The 20,148-nt window shown below is 42.2% G+C and overlaps 1 protein-coding gene across 1 annotated transcript; it reads right to left on the bottom strand.

The window, feature by feature from the left end:
- Positions 1 to 301: 301 nt before the first annotated feature.
- si:ch211-11n16.2 (zinc finger FYVE domain-containing protein 1) lies at positions 302 to 11,194 on the bottom strand. Its single transcript, XM_034233235.1, has 12 exons — positions 10,965 to 11,194; positions 9,348 to 9,629; positions 7,304 to 7,526; positions 6,413 to 6,630; positions 6,158 to 6,264; positions 5,135 to 5,243; positions 4,832 to 4,929; positions 4,641 to 4,758; positions 4,062 to 4,232; positions 3,655 to 3,847; positions 3,113 to 3,211; positions 302 to 1,843 (listed from the first exon to the last, which is right to left on the bottom strand). Exons 1-12 carry the CDS (start codon positions 11,082 to 11,084, stop codon positions 1,611 to 1,613), a joined length of 1,971 nt encoding a protein of 656 aa, XP_034089126.1. The 5' UTR covers positions 11,085 to 11,194; the 3' UTR covers positions 302 to 1,610.
- Between the last annotated feature and the right edge of the window lie 8,954 nt (positions 11,195 to 20,148).

Here is a 20,148-nt window from a genome sequence, read left to right as displayed (position 1 = left end):
CTTACTTTACTTTGATATGTTGTTATCACATACTATGCCATTTCCTTTATTAGCATACACATCTACACATTCTAGGCCCACTGTGTGTTTAGCATGTCCTGAATATGTGACATTTAGTTTTACACCACTATGATTTTTTTTACAACATAAGGGTTTTTGTTATTGCTACATTGTCTATGTTTTGACATCCATTCGCTTTTGCAAAAACGTGTAATACCCATTCAAAGAAATAAAGCATCACTAATATGGAGTGATTAGAGAGAAAGCCAGTCATGGAGGGAATACATTTATAGAGTCAAAGTTTTCCTTTGTTCTTTTTATTTGAACAAGCCTGATTTAAGAAGAAAGAAAATCAAGATTGTCAATTTCACTGAAAAAACATTTTTCAAATTGATTGATTATTTCTGGACAATGAGAAATAGCATTCATTCAGAATGTTAAAACAGAGTCCCTCAGTCCCTTTGACAGAAAGTGTATAATTCCATTAACAATAATTGTTCAGTCTAGTGCAGGTGCATTCATTAAATATTACTTTCTGAAGCGTTATTAGCTCAAAAGAGTGCGGTCATTTTTATAAAGACCTCAGAAAAGCCAATCTATCAGTAAACAGGTATGTCCATACATTGGAATGTCTTTAATGTGCTACAAAGTTTATTTTCCTATCAATTTCACCATATCGTAAATACAATTGAGTCAGATGAGCGAGGCTCTGGATTACATTGCCCTGCAATTAGGCACACATAATCTCATTACACCTAGCACATATGAAGGAAACCCCTAAAACAGACATTAGGGGCTATAGAAATGGGAATCAAGCTTCCCATGAAGGCACACACTGCTGTAGCTTGTGTTCTCTCTATGCTTTCTCTCTTTCTGTCCAGAGCGTTACCGGCATACACAGGGCTCTCTTTTTCCAACAGTCTTGTTCTCTTTTATACCCCAAAGAGAGAAAGAGATGAGAAGAGAAGGATCAGCAGGAGGATAAAACCCCCCACACTTTCTCTACCTTTCTGAGGGCTTTGCAGGGGTGATACAATATATTGAGATGAGGCTGTAGACAGGTTAAGAATCCCTCTAAATAAAAAAAAAGGTCTCTTAAAATCCCAGAGCATCTTATTTACTTGTTTACAAATTGGTCAAATTGAGAATGGGTTGTGTGCTGCAGGGCTGTGCAAAAAACAAATAAATGAAGGAAGACTACACAGCAAAGAGTTCTAGCTCTGCAGAATGGAGAAGAGTTGTATGTCCTTATATCCTACATTTCCAAGAATCACACGTCCAGCTTTCCATTTGTCCAGTTGGTTTAATGATAGCTAGACTGCTGCAGTAGGGCTATAGAGAAGTTGATCTATGTTGTGCCTCTGGACTGCTGCAGAATCAGTAGATAGAGGAAGGCATATTAGATGGGAAGCTGATCCCGGGCCAGCACTGATAAAACACAAGGGGACCATTTTAAGCTTTGTCTCTCTTCACGCATTAAAACAAGGCTTATTGCTGTTCTGCCGTTTAGTGCTTCATACTCAATCCTCCTTGTTCTCTGGGAGCAGCAGTGCCACGATTCACAGTGTTCTTCGTGGATCATCTGAGGAAGGTCTCCAGGTTCGAAAAGCTCACAGACTGTCCTTGCGGGCGTGGCAGCCTTCACACACTCTGACCGGGTGGTCCCAGCCTCGGGAGGGCACGGGCTTGATGTGTGTGGAGCACGGGCCGCACACACCCTGCCCACAGGCCCTGCAGTGGTGCTTTGATATTGTCGGAGTAAAGGGTTTGGAGCACTGGTGGCACTGGGTGATGTCCGCATCTGGCACCCAGTAGTCCGGCCGAGCCACATCTTTCATAAAACCTAAGGGGAGTGGATGGAACAATAAATATTTAATTTAAGATTTTGATAATGGCATAAATATCCATATTTTAACAGACAACTCGTGAAAACTGCCTACTGTTATATACACTAGGGCTGATACATTACTCATGGAGCTTGAATAATGTTTATGTAGTGAATGTCCACCTGCTATCAAATAACTTATGATGTATGGATAGCTTCTAGACCAGTGGTTCTCAACTGATCAGGCCTCGGGACCCACTTTTTTCCTTTGTCAATAAATCGCGACCCAACATTTTGAACCACTCAAATCTATTCAACAAGAAATCGTGCTGTAATATATACGCTTTTCAGCATACAGTATTAATTAAAGTGAAGTACAGTGCATATATCCCTTATATCCCTGGGGGGGATTCTCTGCAATTTTTTGAAATACTAACATATAAACTACGCATTCTGGTACACTCTGAGAAGAAAATAAATACTATTACTATATTAATAATATTTTATGCCATTGTTTGTTTTTCACTTTGTTCTGACAGCTTGCTGCTCCTCACAGAGAGAAGAGTAAAGAGGAGAGAGTCTGTGTGAATTACTTTAAATTGTGGGTAAGGGTAGATAGCTCCCATTGTTCTGTGACCTGTCAATCATCAAACCGGGGTCATATTTCATTATGTGTTCATTTTTATCTGAAGTTGTACCCATGGATGTATAAAGAATAGTTCTACCACAAAGTTATTCTCCGTGGGGACTTCCGGCAACAATCTTGATTCTGATTGGCCAGAAGACTCGAAAAAACATCAGCAAAGATCTTTTATTGAGAAGATGATCACTACGTGACAGAAGTTTTCCAAACCGTTTATGGTCTCCGGTACTTCCAGTTCAATGCCGACTGCATGCACAGCTTTAGAAAATCGGGCCTTCAAAATAACAGTTTGACTTTTTTCCTAAAAATAAATAAATTGAAAGACATTTATTTTATTTTTTTATCCTCACTCACACATCTGCGACCCACTCGAAAAGGTTCCGCGACCCACTTTTGCGTCGGGACCCACCAGTTGAGAACCACTGTTCTAGGCCATCATATTTGTATTTATGCAAAAATATTCATTGCAAGGACCAGGGCCCAGTAGTTATACATACAGCTCTTTCTTTCCAGAATTGGGATACTTAAGTTGCCAGTCCTTAAATATATTGCAATTTACTTCCATATTCATCTATCTAACATGATTTAATTTCAATGTATTGTTGATTGTTTTTAATTTAGTTGTGAAATGCAGCTGCACTCACAGATCGGGTAGTCCACAGCTGTGGTGACCATGTCCAGTGTAGACTGCGCCACCTCCGTCACCCTGCGAGCGATCAGACCACGAGGCTCCACCTTACACACTGAAGGAAAGACATGTATGAACAGTACACAAAACTAGCAATAACAATATTTATGAAAGCAGCTAGCACATATACAAAGCATATCTTTAATATTACATTCTAAAAAGTACATTTTATTATATAAGGTGAATGTAATGTACTTTTTATGGAAAATCATGAACAAATATCCATTTCAAGAGTCAACGTATAACAACAAATATATACATTTTTAAGAAATAATCTTTGTGAAAAGCTTATTTTTATTGGAATTGCTTGAATTTTTGTTTTGAATCCCTTTAATAATATAATTTAATAATAAAACACATTGTGATTGTGTGACTTCATCTGCTATATGCTGTCAGCAAATCAATTAAACACAACTTACAAATAAAGGTGAAGTTAACCTCCATGAGCAGAACAAAGATGCTGGTAAACTAAATGCTGAGTCATGATCATTGTCTTACCCTGGCTGTTGGTGTCAGCCGGCCCTCCCTGCTGGTAGCACTTCTTACAGACCCGGACCGGCCCACTGCCCCAGCCCCTCTCCGGCACCGGCATCCTCTGGCTGGAGCAGGGATGGCAGAAACCCTCGCCACACGATCGGCAGTGGTGCTTCCTCTCCGCCTCCTCAAACACCTTCCTGCAGCCATGACACGCCTGAGGGGCAGAGGAAGATTCAATGAGGACAGACATTTGCAGGGATATAATAAAAAATATCTTCAACAATTTCTTCTTTCTGTTAATAAAGGAAATAAAGGAAATATAATAAAGGAAAGATTTCATAACAACTGGACTTTTTTCGTACAACTTTATCCCTTGTTATATGAATTGTTATTCAGTGTGTGTCTCATCTCTAGCTGTTCACACTCACAGTGATCTCTGTGTTGGGTCTCCAGTATGGGGGGGCCACCTGGTCAGTGACCCAGGCTGCCACAGCTTTGGTGGGCCCGGTGCTGTACTCTGACACTGACTGGATCACGTAGTTCATCCCGTCCAGGACCCTCTGGGCAGCGTTCTGGTGGGTCGTCAGAAAAGTGTCCGACTGAAAGAAGAGAGGGATAAATGAAGGTGGAGAAAAGAAGATTGATCGGAAAAGGTCGGTGAATGATGACGGTACCAACATATATTCATCCCTACTGAAACAATGATAAGGGCTTCAAATGTATCACCTACAGGATCTTTCTTTGAGCAAAAACAGCAAACTTCATGCAAGGTGTTGCCATTATAATGTTGTTATAATAGCAAATGTTATATGTCGTTTAAATAAAGTGTATTGATCGACCAAGACAATCAAATATCATGTGATTACGTTTCTTAATGTTGTGGTCTGGCCTTGGTGAATGGTGAGTATTAATGATCCCATCTATCAAATGCCTAATCAATAATCTGCAGTTCATTTGTATTGAAACGGAGTCAAAGTGGAGCAAAAGAAGAAAGCTGGAGTGCTCACCCCCTCCCAGACGTGCTTGACCTCCGACCGCACCACGCCGCTCTCAGGGTCCTGGTTCCCCACCCAGTACTGTCTGCTGCGGTAGATTACACCACAGCTAGCACACTCCAACACATAGCTAATGGGAGGCAGGGAGATACAATGAGATAATTGCAAAAGAGGCAATAAAAATGCTGTGTGTATTTACGTACCCTGACCACGCATACTTGGCCAATCCAAACCATGGGTTATCAGAGGAAGCTGATGTCTTGGGCAAAACAATCACCTCTCTGCCTCCCTCATAACACTTCTGGAGACATAAGACAATCAAAAACTGAAATTAATATAGAAGACATATAAACAGTTATATTGTGTGTTGTTTTTTGTAAGATAGGATCAAAAATGATTTGAAAAGGGGCCTGGAATTTGGCGCAGCATGCAACATCCAGTACAAAATCCAAATAGCTGACACCACATAGAGAACTAGGTCCCAGTTGGTGCCTGGTCAGTCTTACCTTGCAGATAAGGACTTTGTTGTTGTACTGGTGAACATACTGGCACAGTCCATCTGCCAAGTGGGGGACCCTGTCTCTCAGATGGTTCATTCCATTTTTACAGCGAATGCTAGAGAGGAACAGAAAACCAATAGTTTCAGAACAACATGAAAGACATCAACAGTGCAAACAGGTTTGAGGAAGTCCAATAGTCCAGAACTGAAACCTCATATCTCACACTCAACTTTCCATAAAGAAGGAAACACAAAGAGTAGTACTCTCAATTACTTTTTCTCTCTCTTCCAAAAAAGATGGGAAAGACATTACATGTAATGTGTACCACTGGGAAGTCAGTTAGCATGCACAAGAACAACAACAGATTTCTGCTTTTAGGGAAAACATTCCAATTCTGTGAATAAGCCAGCAGCACCTGACACACTTCTGTTTGTGTGTCTGTTTATTTTTCCATCTGGTAATAAGAGCCGTAAACCGGCTGTGTGAAAATACTGAGGAAGATGTGTGTTTTATAATTCATTTAAAAAGATTTGGAACTGATAACTACGTGAAAATACTCGGAATTATACAATTTGTCTGATATCGTTTTTGCAGAAAGAAGTTAAATGTACAGATTAAAATCGACTTTGTTTTACTGGTACAATTCGAAACATTGGAACAATTCTGTTGAACTGAAAAGTGTATGTGGTGGAATGATGCAAAGGATCGATGCTCAGATGTCTGAAACCAAACATAAGGGCCAGACTTCATCAATAACAGAGGGTAAGCAAGCTGATACAGCCATCCCTTTCATTCTTAAATATCTATAATAATGCTTGATAAAAGGTCACAGAATTTGCAAAATAACTATACACTGAACAAGGGAAGAAAAGTGATGCCAACTTTACATTTGCTCAGGTTTAGAAGATTAGCTCAAAGACTTCATTTAAACCAGGCTTTGAGTCAAAATACTTCCCAGATTTTGTTTGAGTCAAATGTTCCGGCGCAGTTTAATCTCTTGAAATGTTTGTTGATGACTCGATGACTCACTTGCAGCTGAGGCAGACAGCAGAGCAGGTGAAGTACTCGTCTGGGAAGAAGGAGTACGGGATCATCTTGTCGTCTGACAGTTCTCCACAGAAACGCTCACTCAGGGCCTAAGGAAAAGCAACAAAAAAAGGGTGAAGAGGGACAGGAGAGAGGAATGATGGAAGCAAAATAAGATAAGAGTCACGACTATGAGACAACATATCTTCATCCCTCTGTTAAATGTCTATACAACAAAGGTAATGGTCCACCACTTACCTCCAGAGCGTGAAACATTATCCCAGGCTGGCGGGGGGAGCGTGTGTGAGTGTTCTTCACTTGCTGCTTGACGGCCTCCAGCAGCCGGCTGTAGTCAGTAGGGGGTGTGATGGTCTGGGTGCCAACATACTGCACGGAGCTGAAGGCCTCCGTACCCAGGCCCAGTTCGTGAAAACGCTTCTGGAGCAGCGTGTCGGCATGGCCGGACAACTTAGCATCTGCAGCAGAAACAATGAGGCATTAATACTGAGAGTCTTTCTTATATAATTGCTAAGAAGTTAATTGCAATCCCCTGATGAGGCTGCAGCCCCCCCACAGTGACACAATGGGGGGATAACGTTAAGATGCTACATGGAAAACGTAACCGCACGATAACAAATTAACAACAGATGCATTCCCGACTAAATTGTACCCAATTATTTTCTTTACCAGGGAGATGTGTTTAGTCTTGTGTGTGTGTGTGTGTGTGTGTGTATGTGTATGTGTGTGTATGCGTGTGTGACATCTCTGTCTTTGTCTCCGGCTAATCTCGCAGACCTCACTACAAACATCAGTGTAATGTTTTGGTGCTCATTTATGACTCAATACTCAAGGATCTCTCATGGTTGCTGTAATTCACAAGATTTTAAATTGTATTCACTGATTGTTATACCATCATTTCTGACTACTCTCTTCATTTTTTACTTTAGATTTTTTTTACTTAAACAGCAGGTTGTTTTTTAAATAATAACATGGTGCCTCCAAAGAACTTAAACTGCTCAGCCGGGGTTCTCAGCAGGTAAACAGAACACCAACGAGCTTAAAACCCCCCAAAGATATCCTGTTAAAGAGCAAAAGGGTTGTTATCTGATCACATACAGCATTTGCATCAAGTACATTTCCCTCCCCTACCATGAGCGAGCAGCTGGGTGTGCGTAGTCTCCTGGAAGACGATTACAGCGGGCCCAAGAGACGACAGAGGCACGTCCAGACCGCAGCGGCTGGAGAGGGCCCGGAGCTCCGGGGTGAAGTGCTTCAGGTAGGCCCCCGACGCGTTGCTCAGGAACTGGAACATGTCGTTGTGGAGGCGCTCTGCCCGTGTACGATAGACCACTATATCAGACACTGCCAGCACCTGGAAAAGAAAGGTAGTAGATGTTTAAAATATTGTTTATAGTGCCAGGAAAATAATTAAAATAAAAAGATTGGAAATAAACCTCACATTCTCCTCTTTTAACAGCCAACTACATTGACAGTGACACACACTTGATGTGTTTCCATATCCTTCTCTTGAATACAGCTATCACAACAACAAGAAGCACTCTCCCATCTGTGTGATACTACCAGCACCGCCCTGTAGCAACACTGAGCTGGGCCAGAACAAACTGGGCACCTGGAGAAGCTATAATGCAATTTGGGATCTGTCAATACATAAAAGGAGCTCGCAAATGATTAGCTCCATATCAACAAAAATGGCTAAACACACATTTTCTCCACCTTATATCCAACAAATGCATAAATAAAACTTACATACATTGGGTGTAGGAGTGAGCAATACATTTAATATACTCAATGTACTGATGTAAAGTGACATATACATTTCAATTGTGTGAATAATTGGTTAGATAGAATAGATAGATAGAATTGGGAGGAATGAAACCCGCTTTAATGGTCGCACATGCAGAGCACACAGCACACACAGTGAAATGTGTTCTCTGCTTTTAACTAGTGTTGCACGGTGTACCGATACTTGAAAGGTACCGCGATACCCTGCCGTTAAAAACATTACGATTCCTCCGTTTCATTAGTATCGGTACTTTAAGAATGACGGGGGAAAGTACTCCGGTGAGAAAGCGCCGTTTTAATAAGAGCCGTGTGTGTTCAGCGCTCTGCTTCCACTCCCTGCACTGCAGCCGTGCCTGCTCTGCAGTCCCGCCCCTCTCAAGCACGCTCTAAGTCCCTCCCCTCTCTCGTGCACGCACTAGCTGCCAGAGCATGTGAGAAAACGAGAAGCATGGCTGCAAGTGGGAGTGCAGCTGCCGCTGCGCCTCGGCTTGTTGACAAAAAAGATGCCAGAAGCGAAATTTTGATGTATTTGAGCTATATCTCTGACAGTGAGGGCAAGCCTACGGACACCACGAGGCCTCCGTTTCATTAGTATCGGTACTTTAAGAAATGTATTCATTTTATTTAATACGAATTCTTGTCATTTATTTTATTTATTGTTCTCATTGTTTAAAAGTTGGTGTTATGGTGTGAAATAAAGCACAATAATTACATTTAAGACTGTTTCCCTTTTTTTAAGAAAAGTATCAAAAAAGAATCGGAATCGCAATTCTTGACTTGGTATCGGTATCGAAACCAAAATGTTGGTATCGTGACAACACTACTTTTAACCCATCCTAGTACCAGGAGTCTAGTACTAGGAGCAGTGGGCAGCTATTGTACAGCGCCCGGGGAGCAATGGGAGTGGTGTCCTGTGCCTTGCTCAAGGGCACCACGGCAGGGCAGGAGGTGAACTGGGACCTCTCCAAGTAGAAGTCCACACTCCATATTTTAGGTCTGGTCGGGGACTTGAACCGGCGACCCTATGGCTCACAGTCGAAGCCCCTACTGACTGAGCCACTGCCGGTTAGAATTGTAAATGAAGAATACATCTGCAAAGACTAATTTGACTTTAAAATGACAGAACAGCACCTAATAGTGCTTAGATTTGAATACTAGAATATTCACGCTTGTGATTTTCATACGCATTAAACTAAAATAATGAAACAATTTCGTAATTTCATATAAAATATCGATATGCATGTTCAAATATCAAATCATTATCTGTAAGGCATATTGCCTAGCTCTAATTGAATAATACAGAGATCAACACTTTTTTTTTAGTTGTTGCTATAAATACATTCAGTTATTAAGTATTTTCAACAAACCAACCAGTGATCACTAAACGCACCTTTAGCAGCAGGCGCATTCTCTGGTTCTGATTGGCCGCGGCCCCCAACAGGCCTTCAGTATCCAGGGCGACCAGGCCGAGGGTGTGGTCATACGCAGCCCACACTCCCACCGTACAGGAGCTGGGGGACTTGGAGGTGTAGAACACACTCTCCCCGCTGAAGAGGATGTGGTTAAGGGTGTGGGACTTGCCATCGCCGGTGTTTCCAAAAATGGAGAGGACCTTGACTCCTGCCACATCCCCACAGCCCAGCCTGTCCACAAACTCAGTCTCATCACGGACCTGCAGGGAGGGGGGGGAGCACAACGACAAAAGTCATTTAAGAACAGAGGATGGATTGCAGGGCGGTCTTAACATGATATCATAGGCTCCCCTGCTGACTTCATTGAATAGATGGAAAATGGTTATTCAATTTGTACAATTCAGTCGTGGTGGATGACAAGAAGTCTAAGACACGTCAAGAACAATAACTTCAGTGTTCTCCACTAATGTCACCAACATTGGTGCGCGCAAGAGAGCATCGTCTCTCCAGCTCTTTCTACAAAAAGATGTATGGCTAACAAATGTGATGTGATTATTTCTGAAGATTTCTACAACTTTCTGCTTTATTGGCTATTATTTTCACTGTCTGTAGTTAGTGAGAACACACTTAGAGTACTAACATTGGGAATATGTCGAGCAAGATTGCAAGACGACAACCACAAGTGTGACACTGCTTTGTGAGTGGTAGATAATATAAGATACACCTTTATTAATCCATGTGGAAAGGGAAATCCTCAGTGAAATGTCAGACACTTTCTATGGTGATATTTGAGTTGTTATCAACCTTTGCTGACTAACCAAGCACAGAGATCATTATATTAGATCATTTCTAGCTGGGTGACATGCATTTGTAAGTACTTCATTCTCAAATCTTGATGTTGTCTGAGAACTTTGTTGACAAGCCTTCAATTGTTTTGTCTTTTTGTGATTGTACCAGTCTATGGATTGTACCTGTCTGATAAGCTCCCACCTACAAAGAGAGAAATAGTTTCTGAATCAACAAATGAACAAACTTTCTAAAATAAAGAACTTGGTGATCTATATTCTACTATCGTTGAGAATATATGCATACAGTCCAGAATGATGGCCGTATTCATTCAAAAAGTCCTACTTGGTTGTAGCTTATACATCTCAGACTGTTAGGATAAATGAACCCTTTATCAATATGCCCTGCACTTTGTACTGCTTTAACAACAATACAGTGAGGGAGCGTCCTGTAGGTCAGCTGCGCTCCATGACTCACCAGGGACTTTCCCAACAAGAAATACCTTAGCTGCTCTGCCTCCCTTTTTTGAAGGTAACACAATATATTTATTTGCTTAAAAAACAAACGTCACGGGTAAAGGCTATTCATATAATAGAGAAAGGGAGAGAAAGCTCCTTAAATTGAGATAAAACAATAACATGATGACTTTAGTTCGGTGTTTTGTAAGCCGACATGAGTCATTCATCAGCACTGTAACTGTTAGCATAAGTGACAGTGGCTGGCTTTTATAATAATATGTGTTCTTGTTCTACTCTTTTTAGCTTTAGCAGCTACATGTTAGCATCCGCTAGCTCAGTTGCTAACTTTACCTGCAGGTTTTCCTGTTCATCCACCAGCAGGAAGCTCCGAGCACCGTCTGGACACTCTTCGGGCTTCGTCGGACTGATCGAGATGCTCTCCATTTCCTTCATCAGTATGTCGGACATCATTGTTTACTTACTTAAAAACATATTTGTGACGGCCGAAAAGCAAACTGAAAGTTAACATGACTCCCTTCTGTCAATCACAACAACAGCGCGTGTGAGCTGACGCTGCTGGAGGAGCACGCAGCGAGTGACGTCAGACGCATTATGTGTGTTTAAAAAAACTAAACTTTTTTTTAATGAATGATCAGAAAAGGACAAAAAACAATTGCAACAACAATAGTAACACGAAGAGGAACATTTGGCATTGTAGATGGCCATCCTGAAGGCTTTCTTATTTGTTGTTCAGTCCAGAATAATTGTATGATGAAGTGAATTAAATACGGGTAGGTTATCGTTTCAGACCATTTCTATTTTTGGATATTATATATTTTTTTAAATTGCATAACTTCTTTCCAGATCAGTTTCATGATTAAGAATCTCTTTCTTCGTGAAACTGTTGAATACATGTTCTACATACATCGAGAATGATTAAACATAAATGCAATCAATTGGTTTGTTTGGTAGATTTTATGTAGACATAAAGTGTATTAATTACCAAATAAATGTTATAGTAAGTCCACATAATTACGCACTGTGTGTTGGTCCGGTCACCGTCTTGTCTGAGTCATTAGCGCCACCCTGTGGACAAAAGGATGAATTACACAGGACCTGCCTATCAACAAAACTTCAAAAATATAAACAGCATACAATTAAATGACATGTCTTCAAATAACGTTGTCTGTGAGATGATTACCAGATTTTTTAATTTCCGAAGATGAATTAAGCAAACGAAAAAAATTCAATTCCATGTATTTGTTTCACTATTTAAAGCTGGGAAATAGCTTACACATCTTTTAAACCAATTCCAAATTACAGCTATAGACACATGAAAGTTTCTATTTAACTGACAGAGAGTGTTTTATTGGAGCAGTGCTGCCATGTTAAAGCTGCTTGCTAATGTTCATTAAATATTTGTTAGCACAGATCTATAAATATCACATGTCACCGAATGGCTTCAGAGCGGCGCCACTGCTGCAGGACATGGAGAAAGAAATTCCAGCATTGCTACTCCAACAGACCTGGCTGATATCCATCGGACCTTCCTTTTCCCCTTTCTTCCTTGCTTTCCCCCAAACAAGTGGAAAAGCATATAAAGATGTAAATAAGGAACGAGAAAGGAAATGATAAAGGATAGAGGGGTGAGGAGATTGGAGGGGGTCCCAATTTTTTCTCCGGGCTCAACCATGAGAGACAAATGTCTGAAAGAATCAATTATAGGCCTATACTCCCAACCCATCGCCCCTGATTAATGAATAATTAAAGCTGCTCAGTGCTGGGCTACCTAGCTAAGATTAAGCATGGGTCTAACAGCATGCCACTGTAAGTTTATGAAGACACAACGTCTCTTAATTTGACTTTAAATGACTTTAAACTTGCCACTGAAGGTTAAGATTCTAATTGAATATATTCTGCAACTTTTCTTTAGGAGAATATAGTTGACTTCCTTTATAATATCGACTGTATGTATTAAGAAAATGAAATAGCTTTTTAAAAAAAAACGTTTCTTACAAAATATACAATTTTTGTGTTCTTTTAAATTTGTTCTTTATAATGAGCAATTAAGGTGATATAAGGCTTAAACCTCACTACCAATATGTGTAGGGACAGATTAGTGAGGTTTAGGCCATGTATGAAAAATATATATAATTGTGTTTTCCTTGCATATATTGCAAAGAAAACACAATTATATATGTTTTTCTTAATATCTTCCCTTCTATATTTTGTGTGAAATGTAGGCCTATCCATCAAGTTGCAACTGACGTGATGCAATTTTGGGACAGTGCAACCTCACCCACCATCACCATCCAGACAAGGCAACAATGCAGGAGAGAATCTGGCATCCTCAGACTGACAGACAGCCCTGCAACCCAACCTTGACATAACTGTAGACGTTTTTTTATTTTTTTAAAAATAAATTCGGAACTGGGGGATGGCTTTGCACTTACAAGTCCGAGGCGGGACTGTGGTCCACTTACGCCGCTATCCCCGCTGGTAAATGTAGTGCAACACCCCTCAGCATGTTCCATGTTGACATGAGTAAAAACTACACTTCCCCAAAGCTGTCACACAGCGCTCCCGCCTCCCATTGGTTGCTCTCTCCAGCCGCAGCCCCAGAGAATGAATGAAATTGAAATAGCTGCTACATTACATGTACAATACCGGGCTCTGCAGTGTTGCATTCTATCATACTATATCAAAATGGCCACAGCGGTACAGAACCCTCTCAAATCGTAAGTACAACACATTTTCTCAGCGTTTGGGCTTTTGTTTATTTGTGCATGCTGTCAGTGCAATTTTAGAGCCCTTTAATTCCTTGATATTTTTCAGCACGATTACCATCAGATCTATAAATGCAATGCATACAGCATATGCATATTTTCAACGGTGGCGAATCAGCCCTAAAGAAAAGTTACATTTGAAGCTGACGGGGGGTTTCTGTTTTTTGGCACCATGGGGTTATTGTGCGCTACGCTGCAATTCATACAACAATTTCCATGAGCAAACAGCAGCGTGTGTTCAGGGATATGGAGGAATGCTGGAGGTAGATTTGGGTGACCCGGTGTGTCCCTTGCCACTGTAGCCAGCCAAGATCGCGGTCAAAGCCAGGCTGGAGAGTGAGGCTGACCGGGAGCTTAGCTGGCTTTACCGTACCTGTGTACACATTTTTGGGCACAGAGGGGGTAAACAGGTAGGCAGAATGGAGATCACTACACGCTTTTTTGGGCTTCAGCGTTACCTTTGCTGCCGGACCTCTCGGCAATAGGCTACATAAGCCGAGGTAAATACGCTGCAACTCCGAGACTCGCATTCATCTTTAGCGCCCATAATAAAGCCTATAATAACATCTAGCGTTTTACACGTGCATCTTAACCGGCAGTTCATTCCACTGATGGGTTTTTAGCCGGGAGGATTTTCCGTGAAGTTTCCGATGTGCTCCCCTTTGTGGGTTTTTTGGGGGTCTTTTTTTTGTTTTTCTGAGACTGGTTTCAGCGGAATGCAGACGCCTCCTGCCAGCCTGGGCTCCCGGCCAAAAACGTAGCTGATGTGCGTCTGTCAGCGGGTACTTAAAAAATGGTACCTGTCCTAAAAAAATCCCACAACAATAGCTCTAATATAAACATACAACTGAGGAGTGTTTGAGCACACAGCAGATATAGCTTATGCAGTTTGAAACAAAGAAAAGTCGTATATGCAGAAGCAGGGGCTCACATCGGATGCTGCACAGGTTTCACCCGAGCATGGCTATGGGATAAAGACTGCCTGCCAGTGCCTGCCAGTGCGTCTGTCTGTCTGTCTGTCTGTCTGTCTGTCTGTCTGACTGTCTGTTTGGCTGTCTGTCTCTCTCAGCCTCTCTGAAATGCAGACACAGGCGACATTCTGTGCAATTCCATGAACGACTGCCTTGTACGTGCCTGTTTTGAAGAGCACTTCAGGAGAGAGCAAACTGGAATTGGGCAACATGATTGAATGTGATGGTATTTGGCCAGATGTATTTCACTCAAAGTACGTACCTCAATTATAGTAAATAAAATATGAAAGATGAATAATTCCAATGTTTAATTATGTTGTAATCAGCTGGTATCCACTATGTTATATGATGATGGGACAGGAATGGACAGGTGGACTGCATTGAGGCAGTAATGTGGGACATATGAGCTCCGAGCTTCCTCTCCCCTCCTTTCTAATATGGGATGCTCAGAGAAAGTGTGGACAGATTGCTCCCAGAGGCCCCCACTGACACCATGTAAAGGGGATTACATTGAATGATTTGCATGGAATATATACCAATGTGGTACCAGGATGAGGTTGGTGTCAGAAAGAGAATAGTGTGACAGAGTGAAAGTAGAAAGACTGACTCATAAATAAAGTTTCAGTTTTCATTGATTGTCTTATAAATTGATTTTAAACCCACAGAAAAGAGGAATAATAAGCTAGAGATCAAAGCAGCAAAGTTGTCAGGCAGCTGTAGACCTGCAGGGATGCTGGCACACTGCTCCACTACAGCATTTGTCTCTATGTGCAATAATAAAGCTGAATGTATTTATAACACAAGGCCACAGCAATCAACACTGCCTTAACACCTCTCCGACTGTATAAATGCCATCGTTACGCAGTATGGGTTTAACTGTGTTCCAGTTACCATACTGCGATCAGCTTTTAAACAAGCCCTAATTAACATGTCTAAAAACAAACTTGCTATTAAGAGTCTTATAAATTAAGCTTATCCAGCAACATGGGGAAAACAACTAGCAACATTTGGTTCAATGTCAGTACTAACGGGGTGGTTGGCTGTGGGCCGGAGACCATGCCATGTTGTGTCCCTAAATGTCTTTAAACTTTGTTGAATCTCTGGAATAATTAATTCAGTGGATGTAAATTCTGCAGGAAATGTTCATCCATGTGTGAATGAAGTATGCATGCAGGGGTAGCCATGTGTGTGTGTGTGGAAGTACAGTGGAGGGTTCATTTGTGTGTGAAGGCAAATCAGTAGAGGAGAGCAGCTCCAATATACCGGGCATTTCCCCACCAGCCCCCTCTCTGTCTATCTCTCTGCTGGATTAGAGACTCTTTTAATCTCCCTTTCTCTCCTCTTCCTCTCCATCTCTCTGCCTCTCGTTCCCTCCCTGTCCTCTTATCACCCCTGCTACCCCCTTCCTTCCACGTTCCCTTCTTCCTTCTTCATCACTCTCTTTCCATCCATCACTCTTTTTTCGGCCATCTCCCTTTTGTTCAGCCATTTCCCCTCTCTCTGTCTTGCTGGCTCTCTCTTTTCCATTTTCATTCTTTTTCGGCCTCAAACCATCTGATTCCTCCAAGTCGCTTCCCCTCCACCCCCACCCGCCACCATGGTGCTTTACATTGTGAACCAAGGCATGTCACTATGTTAATATTCAGCAAAAAGGACTGAAGGAAAATTCTTTCAGCATTTTGTCGGATCCCTTTAAATCTTACTGGCTTCCTTTTTGGAGTTTCATTTAGACGAGGGATTTACAGTGGATTTGGACTATCTACTGGCAAAAAGTGTTTATAGTCCAATGTTTATACCCAATTCAACAATCTTTTCGTATCACTGTGTTATGTTGGTCAGAATGAAATACATTTAGCAGGAGAACATTGATTTTACAGCAATCATTGCAGTGTCACAGGTGTCCAAAACTAACAAATGATATTTCAGCAATATTGCTTCTTTGTGCTGGTTAGAGGGGGAGATGCAGATAATAGTGTGTGGGGTATTGGCTGTGTTTGTGGCAGGGCCTATGTAATATTATTTCTGCCCTGCCTGACTGAGCCGAGCTAAATGAGTTCCATGTAATAACCGGCTCTGTGTGCAAACAGCCCCGCGTGATGACTGAAACCACAGCCTGAGCATCCATTTCTAGATCTTTCTTTCTCTTTCAATCTCTCCCTTTCATTCGCTCACTTGCTCATTTGTGCGGTATCACCCGTGTGGATGGAGACACACACACACTCACATACATGCACATACACACACACAAAATGGGGAAACACACACACAGTTGCAATCTCTCATTCCCTTTCTTGCCCTCAGTTTTTTCTACATTCGTATAGGAGTAAGCCTGAGGTCTGAGGGTATTTCTTTTTCAGAGTTATTCCTTTCATCATCCCCTTATTTAGACTTTCTATCTGTTTTACTTTGTGTTTTTTACACAGGATAGGGAGAGACTAAGAGATACAGATAGAAAGAGAGAGACATAGATAAGTATTTTTAGCTCTATGACCTATTTCTCCAGTGCTACCTAACTGACTGTCAGTCAGCTTCACTGCTTTGGGACCCTGTGTGATTTCCAGCCAGGCAATTTGGAATTTGTAGTTTTGTCTTGTTGCAATTTGTAGGCTAAATGCAGAAGGTGTGGTGTGAGGAGGATATCATTATTCAGCCCAAATCTCTCTTCTCTTCTCTCCTCTCCTCTCCTTTCCTCTCATCAGCATTATTTATTCTCTCTTGTCATTCCCAATTTATATTATTCCCAGCCTGTGCGTGTCCAGTGGATCCCTATCAGGAGTTGTTGAGGGTGGAGTCAACACAAACCAATGGCTGCTATACCCACTGCAGCACTTTAATAAGGATACAGACTCATGAGGGTGGGCTACGAAAACACACACAAAAATGCACACACACATGCACACCGAGATACAGAGGTAGGGAATCCATCGCCATAATAAGAGGCCAAGTGCAGTGGTGATAAATCTCACCTGAAGGAGCTGTTCAGAGGCAGATTGCCTTACCCTGATGTAGTGCCCTCAATACACCACAGCTAGCTACAGGCTATATGTCCACACAGATTATAGAGAATGCATGCAAACACATATACAAATGCTCAGCATGCAGAAATAGATATGCACGACTGAGAATGTGCATGCATATGTGGACTGAAACACGCAAACCCACGACCGGGAAAGGTGCAGGGTCCATGATTCACAGTTGTATAGTGACTCCAAGAGAACCGCACCCAGTGGACAACCAGGGAGATACACACAGGAAATGAAATGCAACTCTTCATTAAAATCACACAAAGCAGGTAACACAAACCTCTGACAAAAATGACATGATCTGGTCCGTGGCTCTGTCTCTGACTACCTTTCTTACTTTCTGTCCGTCAAATCTCTCGTCATGTTTAAATATGCAAACAGTCAGTTGCAGACACACACACACACACACACACACACACAACACACACACACACACACACAACACACACACACACACACACACACACAACACACACACACACACACACACACACACAACACACACACACATACACACACACACACAGTGCTGTGACAGCAATTTGAGCAGACTGATGTTTTCCAGCTGGTAGTGTGGCAGACGTCCACTTGCACATACACTGCCACACACACATTTACACACCCACTGTCACTTTTAAACCAAGTGTGTGGCCTCTTTGTCTTTGTGACTGACATGCACTCTGTCAACACACACACCACACCCACACACACACACACACACACACACACACACACACACACACACACACACACACACACACACACACACACACACACACACACACACACACACACACACACACACACACACACACACACACGTCCTAATGTTTAATTTCCTATATTTTGGTAGAACTACATTTTTTAGACAGCTCTTCTTCCTACTGCATTAGTTTGTATGTGTGTGTATTTGCATGTGCAATCTTAAATATATGTTTGTACTTCAGCTTACATATATTAATATATATCTCCTTGCACTGCAGCCAAGCAATCTTCAGAAGAACAGGAAAATGTGTTCACGCGCACATGCACACACACAGATTGGGAGAAGAGAGAAAAAAGACAAATCTTGTCTCTGAGTGAGAGAGTGAGAGAGTGAGAGAGAGAGGACAAGAAGAAATTGAATTGAGGGTGGTGAGGATGGGGGGAGGTGGAGAGGGAGGAGGGGTGAATTGGTAAGGGTTATATTGCATAGTTTAATCTGTTGAGTTCAGCCATGGAGGCTGGATTGGGGGGAGGGGAGAAACAGTACAGTAGTAGGCTGCCTGATATTAGTTCTCTACCACACACACACACACACACACACACACACACACACACACACACACACCACACACACACACACACACACACACACACACACACACACACACACACACACACACACACACACACACACACACACACACACACACACACACACAGCTCTGTCGGCCAGACATCATCAATGTGTGTGTGAGTAACTGCACAGATGGACAATGGTGGATGGGACAGGTGTGTGGACCAGGTTTACAGACTTCAGTATAGGCACAAGTGTTTCACAGGCTTAAAGCTAACCCACACACACACACACACACACACACACACACACCACACACACACACACACACACACACACACACACACACACACACACACACACACACACACACACACACACACACACACACACACACACACACACACACACACACACACACACAGCTAGACGCCATAGCTTGGCAGCATTTGCTTACAAATCTTAAGTGCAAATCACTCCCATACAATCTGCCCTCAGCCCTCATGAAGCCATTTACATGTGGACTACTTCATTTCCTCCCAGTTTAATTACCTCCTTACACCCAGTTGGAAACCACCGTTGAGATGGAATCCTTTGTTGGCGTTGACGTTTTTTGTAATTGTGGAATCATTTTCATGATTTTCTCATTTCTGTCATCGGCAATGATGTGATTTCCCCTCTAGGGGGAGCCCTCTGTTTCTCTATTGGTAGAGGAACCAGCTAATTGGTACGGCTAATTGCACTGTAACCACAGAAAGCTAACAGTGTGTGTGCGTTTGTGTGTGTTTTGCAACACTGGACAGGGACACAATATTTGCTGAAGTGCACTGGATGGGACTTGAGGGATCACCCAGAGATTCAGACAATAGCTAACCCAGGGTGGGCCTGGTGGGTGGCTGTGCTTTTTAGGAAGGCTGTATGTCTACCGCCTGTCAGTATAGCACAAGTGTTGTTGTGTGGTTGCGCTCCCAGTGATACCAGTTTCTTTAGTGTTTTCAGATTATTTTCCTCCCTCCCTGCTGTTTACTTAGCGCAGGCTGAGGCAGACAGCTCAGGATTCACACACACACACACACACACACACACACACACACACACACACACACACACACACACACACACACACACACACACACACACACACACACACACACACACACACACACACACACACACACACACACACACACACACACACACACACGCTCCAGGCACTCTCATTCTCTTTCTTCATCTAATCTTGATTTCGTTTGTGTGTTTGTCTGTGGTTAGAGGTTCATAATATTGTGCATATTGTGTGTGCCTGTGTGCCAGGGTATATGCAGACTTTAAATGAGGGAGCGAGAGAGACAAGGGTATGACAAGCAGCAAAGGTTCTATGCCTAAAATCTATGTTTAGTGTATGTGCATTTTTAACTTCATGTACTTGTGCATGACTGACTGTCTATGTGTGTCTATGTGTGTGTATGTGTGACA

Source organism: Gymnodraco acuticeps, unplaced genomic scaffold (assembly GCF_902827175.1).
Source record: "Gymnodraco acuticeps unplaced genomic scaffold, fGymAcu1.1, whole genome shotgun sequence".
Classification (NCBI taxonomy): Eukaryota; Metazoa; Chordata; class Actinopteri; order Perciformes; family Bathydraconidae; genus Gymnodraco; species Gymnodraco acuticeps.
This window is presented reverse-complemented; position numbering and strand designations above follow the sequence as displayed.

What these genes read in the sequence shown, in the direction of transcription:
- si:ch211-11n16.2 (XM_034233235.1), bottom strand. Translation starts at nt 11,084, where the DNA reads ATGATGTCCGACATACTGATGAAGGAAATGGAGAGCATCTCGATCAGT. An exon ending in ACAAAGTCCTTATCTGCAAG is followed by an intron (nt 4,930 to 5,134) that starts GTAAGACTGACC and finishes TTATGTCTCCAG; the next exon opens with AAGTGTTATGAGGGAGGCAG. An exon ending in GGCTGACACCAACAGCCAGG is followed by an intron (nt 3,212 to 3,654) that starts GTAAGACAATGA and finishes TCTTTCCTTCAG; the next exon opens with TGTGTAAGGTGGAGCCTCGT.